Source organism: Fringilla coelebs (assembly GCF_963513975.1).
Source record: "Fringilla coelebs genome assembly, chromosome: 10".
NCBI lineage: Eukaryota > Metazoa > Chordata > Aves > Passeriformes > Fringillidae > Fringilla > Fringilla coelebs.
The window spans coordinates 4,355,721-4,366,738 of record NC_140036.1 but is presented as its reverse complement, the minus strand read 5'-3'; the positions used below and the strand labels follow the sequence as shown (position 1 = coordinate 4,366,738).

At 53.2% G+C, this 11,018-nt stretch overlaps 1 protein-coding gene across 1 annotated transcript; it reads right to left on the bottom strand.

Annotated features, from left to right (window-relative positions):
* Positions 1 to 1,511: 1,511 nt before the first annotated feature.
* LOC311157643 (small ubiquitin-related modifier 3-like) lies at positions 1,512 to 3,757 on the bottom strand (the record flags this gene model as incomplete). The annotated part of the gene is made up of 4 exons (XM_084212449.1): positions 1,512 to 1,574; positions 1,880 to 1,951; positions 3,266 to 3,394; positions 3,737 to 3,757. 4 exons carry the CDS (start codon positions 3,755 to 3,757, stop codon positions 1,512 to 1,514), a joined length of 285 nt encoding a protein of 94 aa, XP_084068575.1.
* Between the last annotated feature and the right edge of the window lie 7,261 nt (positions 3,758 to 11,018).

Here is an 11,018-nt window from a genome sequence, read left to right as displayed (position 1 = left end):
CTATCCGGCGGGTCGCCTCTATGGTAGCGGCCAGTCCTCCCGCCGGCACGGGGCGGGGCCGGAACGCCCCGGGAATTCCCTGTGGGAAAGGACGCGGTGTGAGGATGCAGGAGAATCCGCAAAATGCCCCACGGAGCGGGGGTAGTGCGGGGCTGATTGCCCGGAGCAGCCGCCACGCGGCCTTTCCTGCCGGGATGGCCACAGAGAGCGCAGGGCAGGGCAGGGATCCAAGTCCCAACGGGGATCCGCGGGATATCCCACCCCAGCTCCAGCCTGGAGAAGGGAACAGGGACCTTTCCGGAGAGATTTCAGCAAACAGGAGCACAGCTAACGTGAACAAATGGAAGGAGAAAAGGCTGGGGATGATTCCATGGAGCAGCAGGACAGCCTGAGTTAAAATTCCTCTGGAACGGGCTTCATGGAGCCCAAACCACCACACAAATAATTAAACCTCAGCAAGGCTGGAAGGGCAGGACAGCAGTTTATTATGATTATTTTTAAGACACTTAAATGTCTCTCCTCACTTACTAGCTCTTCTTCTGTTTGGTGACATTAAAAGGCATTTTCCCCTCTCACTTACCAAGTTTGTGTACCAAAAAGAGGTATTAAAAAGAAACCTGAGGCCACAGACTTCCAGTGCCCACAGAGAAACAATCAAAGTTAAGGGAGCAGGGCAAAGGGACAGACACTGCCCACCCTCAGCAAACAGCTGGAATTCCATTGATGAGATTTTTATAACCTTGCACAACAAAAAAACCCAGCTATTCTATCACAAGCATGAAGTTTTTGGACCAGCTGCCCTGCTGCTATATCCAGTTCTGCAATAGTGCAGGCCAAAAAAAAAAAAAATCCCATTTCTGCACTAAAAAAGTATGTTTTGGCCCACTTTATTTATGTAAACCCGAAGTATTTAAACCCTATCCTAAGCATTGTATTGTGTTTTAGCCCCAGTCAAGAGCGTGTGGCTGCCCAAGGGACTGACTGAATTTGTAACACAAGCTAAAAACTTAAAACCTGTATCTGTGTTCCTTCTCTCAGGCACATCTTAAAAGAAAACTTTTACACTCACACTTGGCATGAAAATACATTGAACTATTTATATAATTTGAGTTAAAACAGAGAGACAAGACCAACCAGAGCCAGGAATGAACACTCAGTGTCCCAACAGATGGATGAATGCTTAGGACACAAATTTAAAGAAGAAAAAAAAGAGAACACAAACAATATTTTTTTTTTAAAGGCTAACAACAGAGAGACAACACATATTACTTAATCTGAATTTAAAATGGTGACATTCAGACACAGCTCAATCCCTGCAGATACTATTTTGACTTGTGCACTCAGAATGTCAAAGACAACAAGCAACTTTGGTAAATATCCTGTGAAGTTTCAAAGAACCCCATGTGATTGGCATGTTCATTTGCTCCCTAATAAAACAGCAAATCCGAGGACAGAAGAGAGAGTGGGGTGTGATGAGGATCCTCAAACTGTTGTCCAAAAGATGCTGTGTCTTAGCACCCTCCTCCTGTCTGCTGCTGGTACACTTCGATCGTGTCATCGTGTTCCATCTCCAGCTGTGGCAATAACACAGGAATTATTTCAACATTTTAAAAATATAGAAATTATAAGTAATACAGAAAACTTGAAAAACACATGGTGACAAAAGCACGTGGCTCTCTGCTCCTAATCAGCACTTCAGGAATAACTTAAATTAACTAAGACATGAAACACTTTGCATCAGTCACCCTGCACGAATTTGTTGGAACATGCTAAACTCACAGCAACTATTTAAGGATCATTTTGATTTCCAGCCCCTTTGATCACCACTCAGACACCCAAATATCTGTGTAGCAATTTGCAGTAAGAGTGTTTTTCATACCTGTGCAGGTGTGTCTGCTTCTTTAATTGGCTGTCCATCAAACAGGAACATAATGTGCTTCATTGACAAGCCCTGCAAGTTCAAAGTTATAGATGAGAAACCACACTTGATTTCTGAATGCAAACTAAGTGTTCATGGATTTACTGTCAGAACACGTGGTAACAAAATTAACACTCAAAAGACAAGGGGGATGACAGAAGATGGATTTAGATTAGGTGTTAGGAAGAAATTCTTCCCTTTGAGGGCATTGAGGCCTGGCATAGGGTGTCCAGAGCAGCTGTGGCTGCCCCTGGATCCCTGCAGGTGTTCAAGGCCAGACAGGATGGGGCTTGGAGCAATCTGGGATAGTGGAAGGTGTCCTCATGGCAGGGGGTAGGACTGGATGGGCTTTAAATTCACTTCTAACCCCAAACCATTCTGTGATTCTCTCATTAAGATTTAACCACCAGGACACAGAGCATATTTGTCTTGCTGTCTACATTGAGGAAGGTCAAATGCTGGTACCTTTAAAACCCGAGTTATCACACTACTGAATCCTGTTCTGACAGTGTTTAATCACATGAGGAAGTCTTTATTCCCTGCATCAGGGATCGAGGACCTTGCTCTGCCCTCTAAAATCCGTGTGATTCACACTTCTGTCACACACAGGAATGCCAAAACTCCTGTACCTCTCCAAAAACACAGAGAAGTATCAGGGTGCAGCAAGCACAGAGCAGGGCAGAGTATGAAGCTTGAATAAGCAAAGAAAGGATCCTGCAAGTAACAGAAAAGGGCAAACAAAATCTGACTCCGTTTCCAAAGCCATTCTCATGTCCACCCTCTGCTCTGCATAAAATTGGGAGCTCCAGACTCAGGAACTGAGCTGTGGGATTCATCCTTCAGTTCAGTTCAGGATGGCACTAAGGAACAACCTGTAACACCTGTGGAACACAGGTCACAACTGTGCAATAGGCAGCAGGAGACACGGGAGGGGAGAAGGAAACAACCCATGAGGAAGCTGTAGCATAGAAGAATTCATTTTGTGCTGTTTTTCAAACAGAAAATGCACTCAAGTTGATGAAGTTTTTGGAGATGACAGGACTGAGGGTTAGTGCGTTGTCTCAGAATCAGGAACAGAACTGGAGGAATTTTTGTAACTCTGTCACGGGACATTAGGGAGCACCTGAGGAGGAAGAGGCAGCTTCCATTCACCGAGAAGCTGCCAGCATCCCAGTTCCTCACTCTCCCACACACCTGGACACCCTCAGCCTGCCCACAAGCATGCTCCACGATCCGGGCAGAGGAGCAGCGAGGGTTCCACCAGCACGGGGATGCTTGGCAGGGGTGTCAGAGCCCTTTGGGTCCGTGGGAGTCCGCACAGAGCCCTCGGGCGGTCTCCACGCCTACCTGTCGGCAGCAGTACGCCTTCATGAGCTTGCTCAGCGGAGTGTGCCGCTTTATTCTGAACTGCACCACGGAGCCGTCCTGCCCGGCGACCTTCAGGTCGATCTGTTCGTTCTCCGTTTTCACGCCTTCCTGGACGGAAAGCTGCAGGATGCGGCGGGCTCAGAGCCCCGCTCGGACAGCCGGACAGCCCCCGCCACATCCCGCGGCACCTCGGCCGCCCCTGCTCCCGCCGGCCGGGACACCTCGGCGGCCTCGCGCCGCGGGCGAGGCGGAGCCGCACTGCAGCCGTGCCCCCACACGAGGAGGGGCGGCCGCTCCTCGCTCCCTCCCTGCTGCCCGCTCCTCCCCTCCCGCCGGCTCCTCCCTTCCCTCCTTCCAGCCTCTCCCCTCCCGCCGGCTCCTCCTGCTCCTCTCCCCGCCTTCCAGCCTCTCCCCTCCCGCCGGCTCCTCCTGCTCCTCTCCCCGCCTCACCCGGGGCTTCTCCTCCGACATGGCGGGGGAGGGGATGTGTGTATGTGTGTGTAGCAGGGGGCTCGCGCTGGGGGCGTGGCCAACGGCCAAGGGGCGTGGCGGGGCCGCGTGCAGGCGCGTCCCCGCTGAGCCGCACGGGGGCGCTGTGCTCCAGCGCGGGGACCGGCGTGAGGGGAGCGCCCGGGACATCCCGGGTTACCCCGAAACAGCTCCGGGACACCCCCGGGATATCCCGAAACAGCCCCGGGGCACCCCTGGGTTACCCCGAAACAGCCCCGGGACCGCACCTTCTCGGTCGCATGGCAGCTCCTGAGGGAAAACGGCATGAAAAGCACCCAATGTCTCCAGAGCGGTGCTCGGGTGTTCGGATCCCCCTTAAGGGGAGGAGAGGCAAGTTTGCCTCGATCCACAACTGAGGAAAGAATTGGATTCTAAACATACCCAAAAGCAAGATTTAAAGCACAAAGGAGGTTAAATGCTGGGATCCAAAGCGATATTACAAGCTAACACCACCACAGGGAAGGTGTTACCACCATGGGCCCAGCGGTGCCTCACAGAGTGCGATGGGTCTTTCGCTGCTGAATTCCATCCTACAGCTGCCAGCGGAGGAGCAGAGCCGGGCAGCTGGACCAGCGCTGTGGGAGGGCACGAGCAGACAGCAAAGACTCCCACACTTTGTAGATTTAGCAGCTGCAGCTTCTGTGGCATTTGCTTATAGAGGGTTTTGAGAGTGGCAATGTCATGTCCACCTCAAATCAACAGCATGCCCGTGGGCAGATTAATGTTTGCTCCCTTAAAGCTGGTCGCTGGAACTCAACTGAAGTTTGCCTAACATATCAAAAAGTTTATTGCTTGCTTTTTCGTATATCAAGCTTTGCTGCTTGGTCGCCTGATGTATCAACTACAAGCTCTCTTCGTGACTTCAAACAGGGCTTATTTTCCAAAATAGAGCAGGAACTAAACTTTTTGCTAGAGGCAGAGCAAAACTTTAATTTTCAAAGTTGAATCTTCGAAGAGGCAACGAAGAAAAACATTCTTTACTTTTTACTCGTTCACTACACAGGGCCGGGTGAGAGCAGGGCGGGAGGTTGGTGCTGACAGAGGGGCAGAAAGGGCTCCGGGCTTCTTCAGAGGAAGGAAACCCCCTAAATATGAGATCCATCCCGGCTGAGCCCACTTCTCCCACAGGTGGCCAAGGCTGCCTCCTCCAGCCCTAGGGGAATTGTGGGGGCAGGAGAGAGGAGGAGGTTCTGCCCCAAACCTCCATCTCAGCCTCTGTCCTCACCCTGGCCATGAGGCAAGCAGATACCCGTCCCTTCAGATTATGCTCAGAGTCTTAAAGGATTTTCCCTTTCCCGGCTGTGCCCACTCAGAGATGAGCAAAGTGCCAAGGAATCAAGCAGGAATGGCCCCTGTTGGGGTCTTAGGAGCTGGGTTTTTTTGGTTTTCTCTGAAGGAATTTACCCCAATACGTGTTGCTAAGATACAGTAATGACTGGATACTTAAGAGAGAGGAAAGAAGTTGTCAGCTCAGGGGAAGGGTGCAGCTGGCTAATTTTACCAGAGGTTTCCCCGTGGAGGGCAGAGATACCTCGAGATTCGAACTGGGAAAACAGCGCTGGGTCCGGCCTCTGTCTTTAGTGCTCTCGACATTCTGAGGGGAGAGAGGCTGCGGTCTCTGTGGGGAGAATTCCTCACCACTGCGGGGTTCTGCCTTCTGCTGCCTTTCTTCTACCATGAGTGGAGCTCTGCTCCTAAGAGCGGATGTTGCATTGGGACCTTTCTAACACCCCACCTCACTAAAAGAGGGGCTTTTCACCATCTGATCGGCTGCCTCGGGGGAAAACCCTGGGCTCCCGAGCCCACCTTCCCCTGCCCTGCCACTGCGCCGCCCCCGCTGCTTCTTCGGCACTGCTCCAAGCATTCCCTGCACTATAGCTCTTCGTTCCCTGCCTGCCGAGACGCCCCGTGTTTCCCGCTACAGCTGTGGAGTTTGATTCATCTCGTTTACCTCCCGGGATTGTGAAGCAAGCCTTTCTTCCATCCCTACCCGTCTCGGTCCAGCCACCATTAATGCCCGCGTGGTCCCCGAGCTGGCACCGGAGCGCCCCCTGCAGGCGCGGGGGGATCACCGCAGCTGCCCTGCCCACCGGGAGCCAGCAGCGCCCCTGCTGGCGGTGCCTGGAACTGCACCGCAGGGGAAAGTGCCTGCGGCCGAGAGGGGCTGACATTGGGTTTGGGTTCTGTTTGGGGCTGCTGCCGTAGTTATTGGTGTTTGTTGGCCTTATGGGTGTTTGTTGGCCTTGTTATATATTCGTGGCAGTCACCCTAATCATCGTGTGTGCTTGTTACACTGTTACACTGGAAAATGAAGTATTGGGACTTGTCTAAAAAAGACAGTCTCAAGAAAAGGGGGGACTTGATAAATAACACAGAGACTAGAAATGTTCAGTTCCCCTGAAGCTGCTGAATAGAGCTTTAGGGCTAACTAGCAAAAAAGATTAAAAGATGTAAAGGTATGCGCAAAGGAGGATAAATGTAGCTGGAACCAGTGGAGAAACAGAGGACTACAGAGGGGTTTTTTGCAAGTTACTTAACAAAAACCAATAGGGCATGCCCAAAGAAAAAGTTCAAAGAAAGGTTACCAGTAATATTGAAGCATTCAGTGAATATGACCACCAGACACCCCTTTAGATGACCTCCAGGACCAAAAAACGACTTCCAGTAAAAGGCGAATGCATACAAATTAGTTGTAGGAAAGTCGTGTTTGCCTATTAGCTAGGAGGTACATTGTAATGAATATGTATGATCAGGATGGAATAAATACCCTGTTGTGAACTTTCACCACACACATCAGATTAAAGGAGATACTCTTCTGTGTGTCCAACACTGATAAAAAAAGCGTGCTTTCTAATGCTTAAATTGTAGAAAAAAAGTTTATTTCAAAACGAACATCCTAACATCCTAATATCCTAACATCCTAACGTCCTAACATCCTAACATCCTAACGTCCTAACGTCCTAATGTCCTAACGTCCTAATGTCCTAACATCCTAATGTCCTAACATCCTAACATCCTAATGTCCTAACGTCCTAACATCCTAACATCCTAAAATCCTAATATCCTAATATCAATATCCTATGGTCGTCTATCCCCAAGCTTCTACAACTATATGCTTTCCCTCCCACAACTTCCACTCTCCTAGTCTTGAAGTAATGTGCAAACGGGAAGAAGAATCCAGACGAGGCCCTTCTCAGGATCCTGGTTTTCAGTTTAGACGGGCCGTGGAGGATCCACATCACATCAGATCACACGGGGGCGGTGCTGGTTGTCCCCCGCGGCCAACGCTTGAATTCCTCTCGGTGGCCGCTGTCCCAGCCCGTTTCTTCGCAGGTCATCCAACTCTCTCCGGGGACGCTGGCGGGGCACAGGGCTCGGTGCCCTGTCCCCATCAGCCAGTCTTCGGCGCCGGCCACCTCCAGGAGCCGCATCCTCCTGCGCCTCCTGCTGCTGCCGCTGGCGCCAGCGCACCACGAAGGGATGCAGGCGGCGGCGGGGGCGGCGCGGGGCCACCTCGGCACGGTTGTCCTGCCCCTGCAGCAGGCGGATGCTCCCGATGGGCCCTTGGCAGGTCGGGCAGGTGGCAGCGGCATCGGGGGCAGCCTGGGGCTGGATGCAGGCGTGGCAGAACACGTGTCCGCAGGGCTCCACGGCAGCAGCGGGGCTTTGCAGGAAATCCACGCAGATGCGGCAGACCCGGACAGCTCGTGGCGCTGCTGGTTCCTGCCTGGCCTCTGCCATTGCTGCTCCCGGACTTGACTTCTCTCAGCTGCTGGCAGGACTCGAAGGCTTGGCTTCCACTTGTGGCACTCAGAGGTTGCTCAACCTCTCGTGGCACTCAGACGCTCCTCAGTCACTGGCAGCACTTGTAGACTCCTCAGTCACTGGCAGCACTCAGGTTCCTTGGTCACTGGCAGCACTCAGAGGTTCCTCAGTCACTGGAAGGACTCGGAGATTCCTCTTCACTTGCTGGCAGGACTTAGATGGTCGTCTTCACTCAATGGAGTAATTCAGAGGTTCCTTGGTCACTGGCAGCACTCAGAGGTTCCTCAGTCACTGGAAGGACTTGAAGGTTCCTCTTCACTCAGTGGAGTAACTCGGAGGTTCCTCGGTCACTGGCAGGACTCAGAGGCTCCTCACTCACTGGAGTCACTCAGAGGTTCTTCGGTCACTGGAAGGACTCAGAAGCTCCTCACTCACCGGAGTAACTCGGAGGTTCCTCGGTCACTGGAGTAACTCAGAGGCTCCTCACTCACTGGAGTAACTTAGAGGTTCCTCGGTCACCAGCAGGACTCGGAGGCTCCTCACTCACTGGAGTAACTTGGAGGTTCCTCGGTCACTGGGGTAACTTGGAGGCTCCTCACTCACTGGAGTAACTCAGAAGATCCTCGGTCACTGGAGTAACTCAGAGGTTCCTCGGTCACTGGAGTAACTCGGAGGTTCCTCGGTCACTGGAGTAACTCGAAGGCTCCTCACTCACTGGAGTAACTTGGAGGCTCCTTGGTCACTGGCAGCACTTGGAGGTTCCTCCTCAGTCACTGGCAGACTTGGAGGTTCCTCACTCACTGGCAGGACTTGGAGGCTCTTCAGTCACTGGCAGCACTCAGGTTCCTCGGTCACTGACAGCACTCGGAAGATCCTCACACGCTGGTAGCACAGAGGCTCCTCAGATGCTGCAGCACTCAGAAGCTCCTCAGCTGCTGTGAGTCACAGGCTGACTGCGCTGGCACTACCCAACGCTGGTGGTTATAGTTACGCAAGTGGTGTCATAATGATCATGAGTGACATGGCCTGACATCACAGGGCTCTGAGGGACACACCCAGGAGCTCCCGCATCCACAGAGACAGATCCTGTGGCACAAAGCCCACCTGGCCGTCGGGTGCACACCTCAGTGTTTGCCCAGATCCCTTCCAGGCGGTCCCTGCTGGGCTGGGGCTGTGCCAGTCACACCCACCCAAGGACCCGCTCCGCAGAGCTGCTTTCCATGGCGTGTGCTGGGGCCTGGGGCTGCACCTCCCCAGCAGGAGGACTCTGCTCGGCCCTTGGTTGAACTTCAGGAGGTTCCATCAGCCCATTTATCCAGCCTGTTGAGGTCCTTGTGGGTGCAGAGTCACCTTCTGGTGTCTCAGCAGCTCCTCTCACTGTAGGAAATTCAGCAAACTTGGGTGCCCTGGGCCCCGTGTTTCAGACCACTATCAAGAAGGAGGAGGACTGGTCCCAGTACTGATGCCCGGGCTACACTGATGATGTTCAGCCTCTATCTCAGCTTCATGCTGCTGATCAACACCCTCTACTTAAAAACCAGTATCAACAGTTAAAATCACTTCCTCACAGGGCAGAGCTTATTTGCAAAGTTCTGCCTCCCCCAAGCCTCCTGCTTTCTTCAAACTCATGAGAAATGTCTGGCTGATCATTTATCAGCCCCAGTGAGCATTTTCCCCTTCAAATAGAGCAGCTCTGGAATTCTGCATAAGATCTGTTGAATCTTTTGCCTCTTCCACCACTTTTCCTGAAACATACCTGGTATTATTTTCCTGAAAATACCATTTAGCACTACACACTGCCACCACCTCTTGGAATCATTTTGTGCCCTTTGCAAAGAGTCTGGGGTTGTTTGGCAGAGACTCTCCAGCACCAGGCACCTCCAGGGCCCTGCTGCTGTTGCCACTATAGCCCTGCTGTGAATGGAATGGAAGAGGCTGTGATGACAGCAGGCCACCTCAGCACAGTTACCCACCTGCAGCTGGGCAGCCTGTGGTCACAGCTCAGTCTCTCCCTGGGATTTCACCTCTCAGAGTGTTGGCTCTTTGTCCGACCTTTCCTATCTCATGGTTGGAATTGGCCTAGTGCCGGCTTTTTGTGGCCTTTATGTGCAGGGCTGTAGAACTCTCCTTGGGCTCAAAGCCAAGCTCCCTGTTACATGTCATTAACCCCTTCTTTCCAAGTTCCCTTGTGCATCCTCCTAGTACCCACTGCAGGTGGTGGGGCACTGTCCCACTCCTCAGCTGTGGCATCCCCATCACCATCTGCTTCCCCATCCCAGTCAGGACAGCTTTCCATCGTGGCAGCCTTGCAAAGGACCAGTTAATCCTCATGAAATGTCTTTTTAGCTGCCAGGCTCCACTCTCAGTTACACTGCAGATGCTTCTTCCCAGACCTGAGCAGTCACCTTGGCCACACAAGGACACAGCTTCACCTCTCCACCATGGCCCAACCAAGCCAAAGGGTTCATCAGCTTTTCAGTGCATCAGCCACATGATCCCTGCAGACAGCAACTTTCACAGGAGGAATTAGAAACATCAGAAGTAGCTCCATCCCAGGCTATGGGAGGCAGCCTCTGGGATGAGGATGCTGGAGCCCTGGATGAAGCTCAGGATGAGAGCAGAGGACAGTACCTCTGTCCAGGGACACTGTGTGCTGCCTTGGCAGCATGGCTCGGCCTCTGCTTGTCCCCAGGGCATGGCCACCTTCCATCCACCGTCCATCCTAGCTCCCCTCTCTGCTGCCCTGACTCAGCAGAGGAGGACAGAGCCAGTCACAAGTGGGGTTTCAGGAAGAGGAACTTGCCTGCAGGGGCCCCCCATCCCTGATAGGTTTGGAGACATCACCCTTTAGTGCTGGGAGCAGGGCTAGTGGGAGCACTCAGGGAACCCAAAATGAATTGACTAGTCCCAGACCCAGGGCAGGAGGGGGACTGGAGCCTGGTGCAGCCCAGCAGGGGAAAGGCAGCTCAGGCGGCTTTCCCTGTCCAGCTGTCCCTGGACGTTGGTGGCCCTCAAAGCCCCCACAGCTTTCCCTGTACCTTTGGTTGGCAGAGGCACCACGGGCCCTTTGGGCCAGCACATGCAGGACCCCTGTCAGCACTTTCCCTTCTCTTTACTGGGCTCCATGGTTCATCCTCCATGCCCAAGGGGATTCCAGCCAAACGGGGTCTCTCTGGACCATCACCTCCCTGCCGTGCGCACCCGCCGCCCCTGGCAGCACTGGAGGGCAGCCCCTGCCCGGACAGAAGGTGGGAGAGCAGCCACCACAGGAGCCTGGCACGGTCAGTCCCTTCATTCCTCCCACCCGAGCCTCTTCTGGCAGTAGCCAGGGACAATCTGCATTAAAAGTCACCTGCAAGTCCTGCCCTTGGGGCGGGCTGGCAGCAGCCAGGGCTCCCGGCCCTTCGGCTCCCGAGCTCAGCTGGAGCAGCTGTGCTGAGCTCCACAAGCCCGGCCA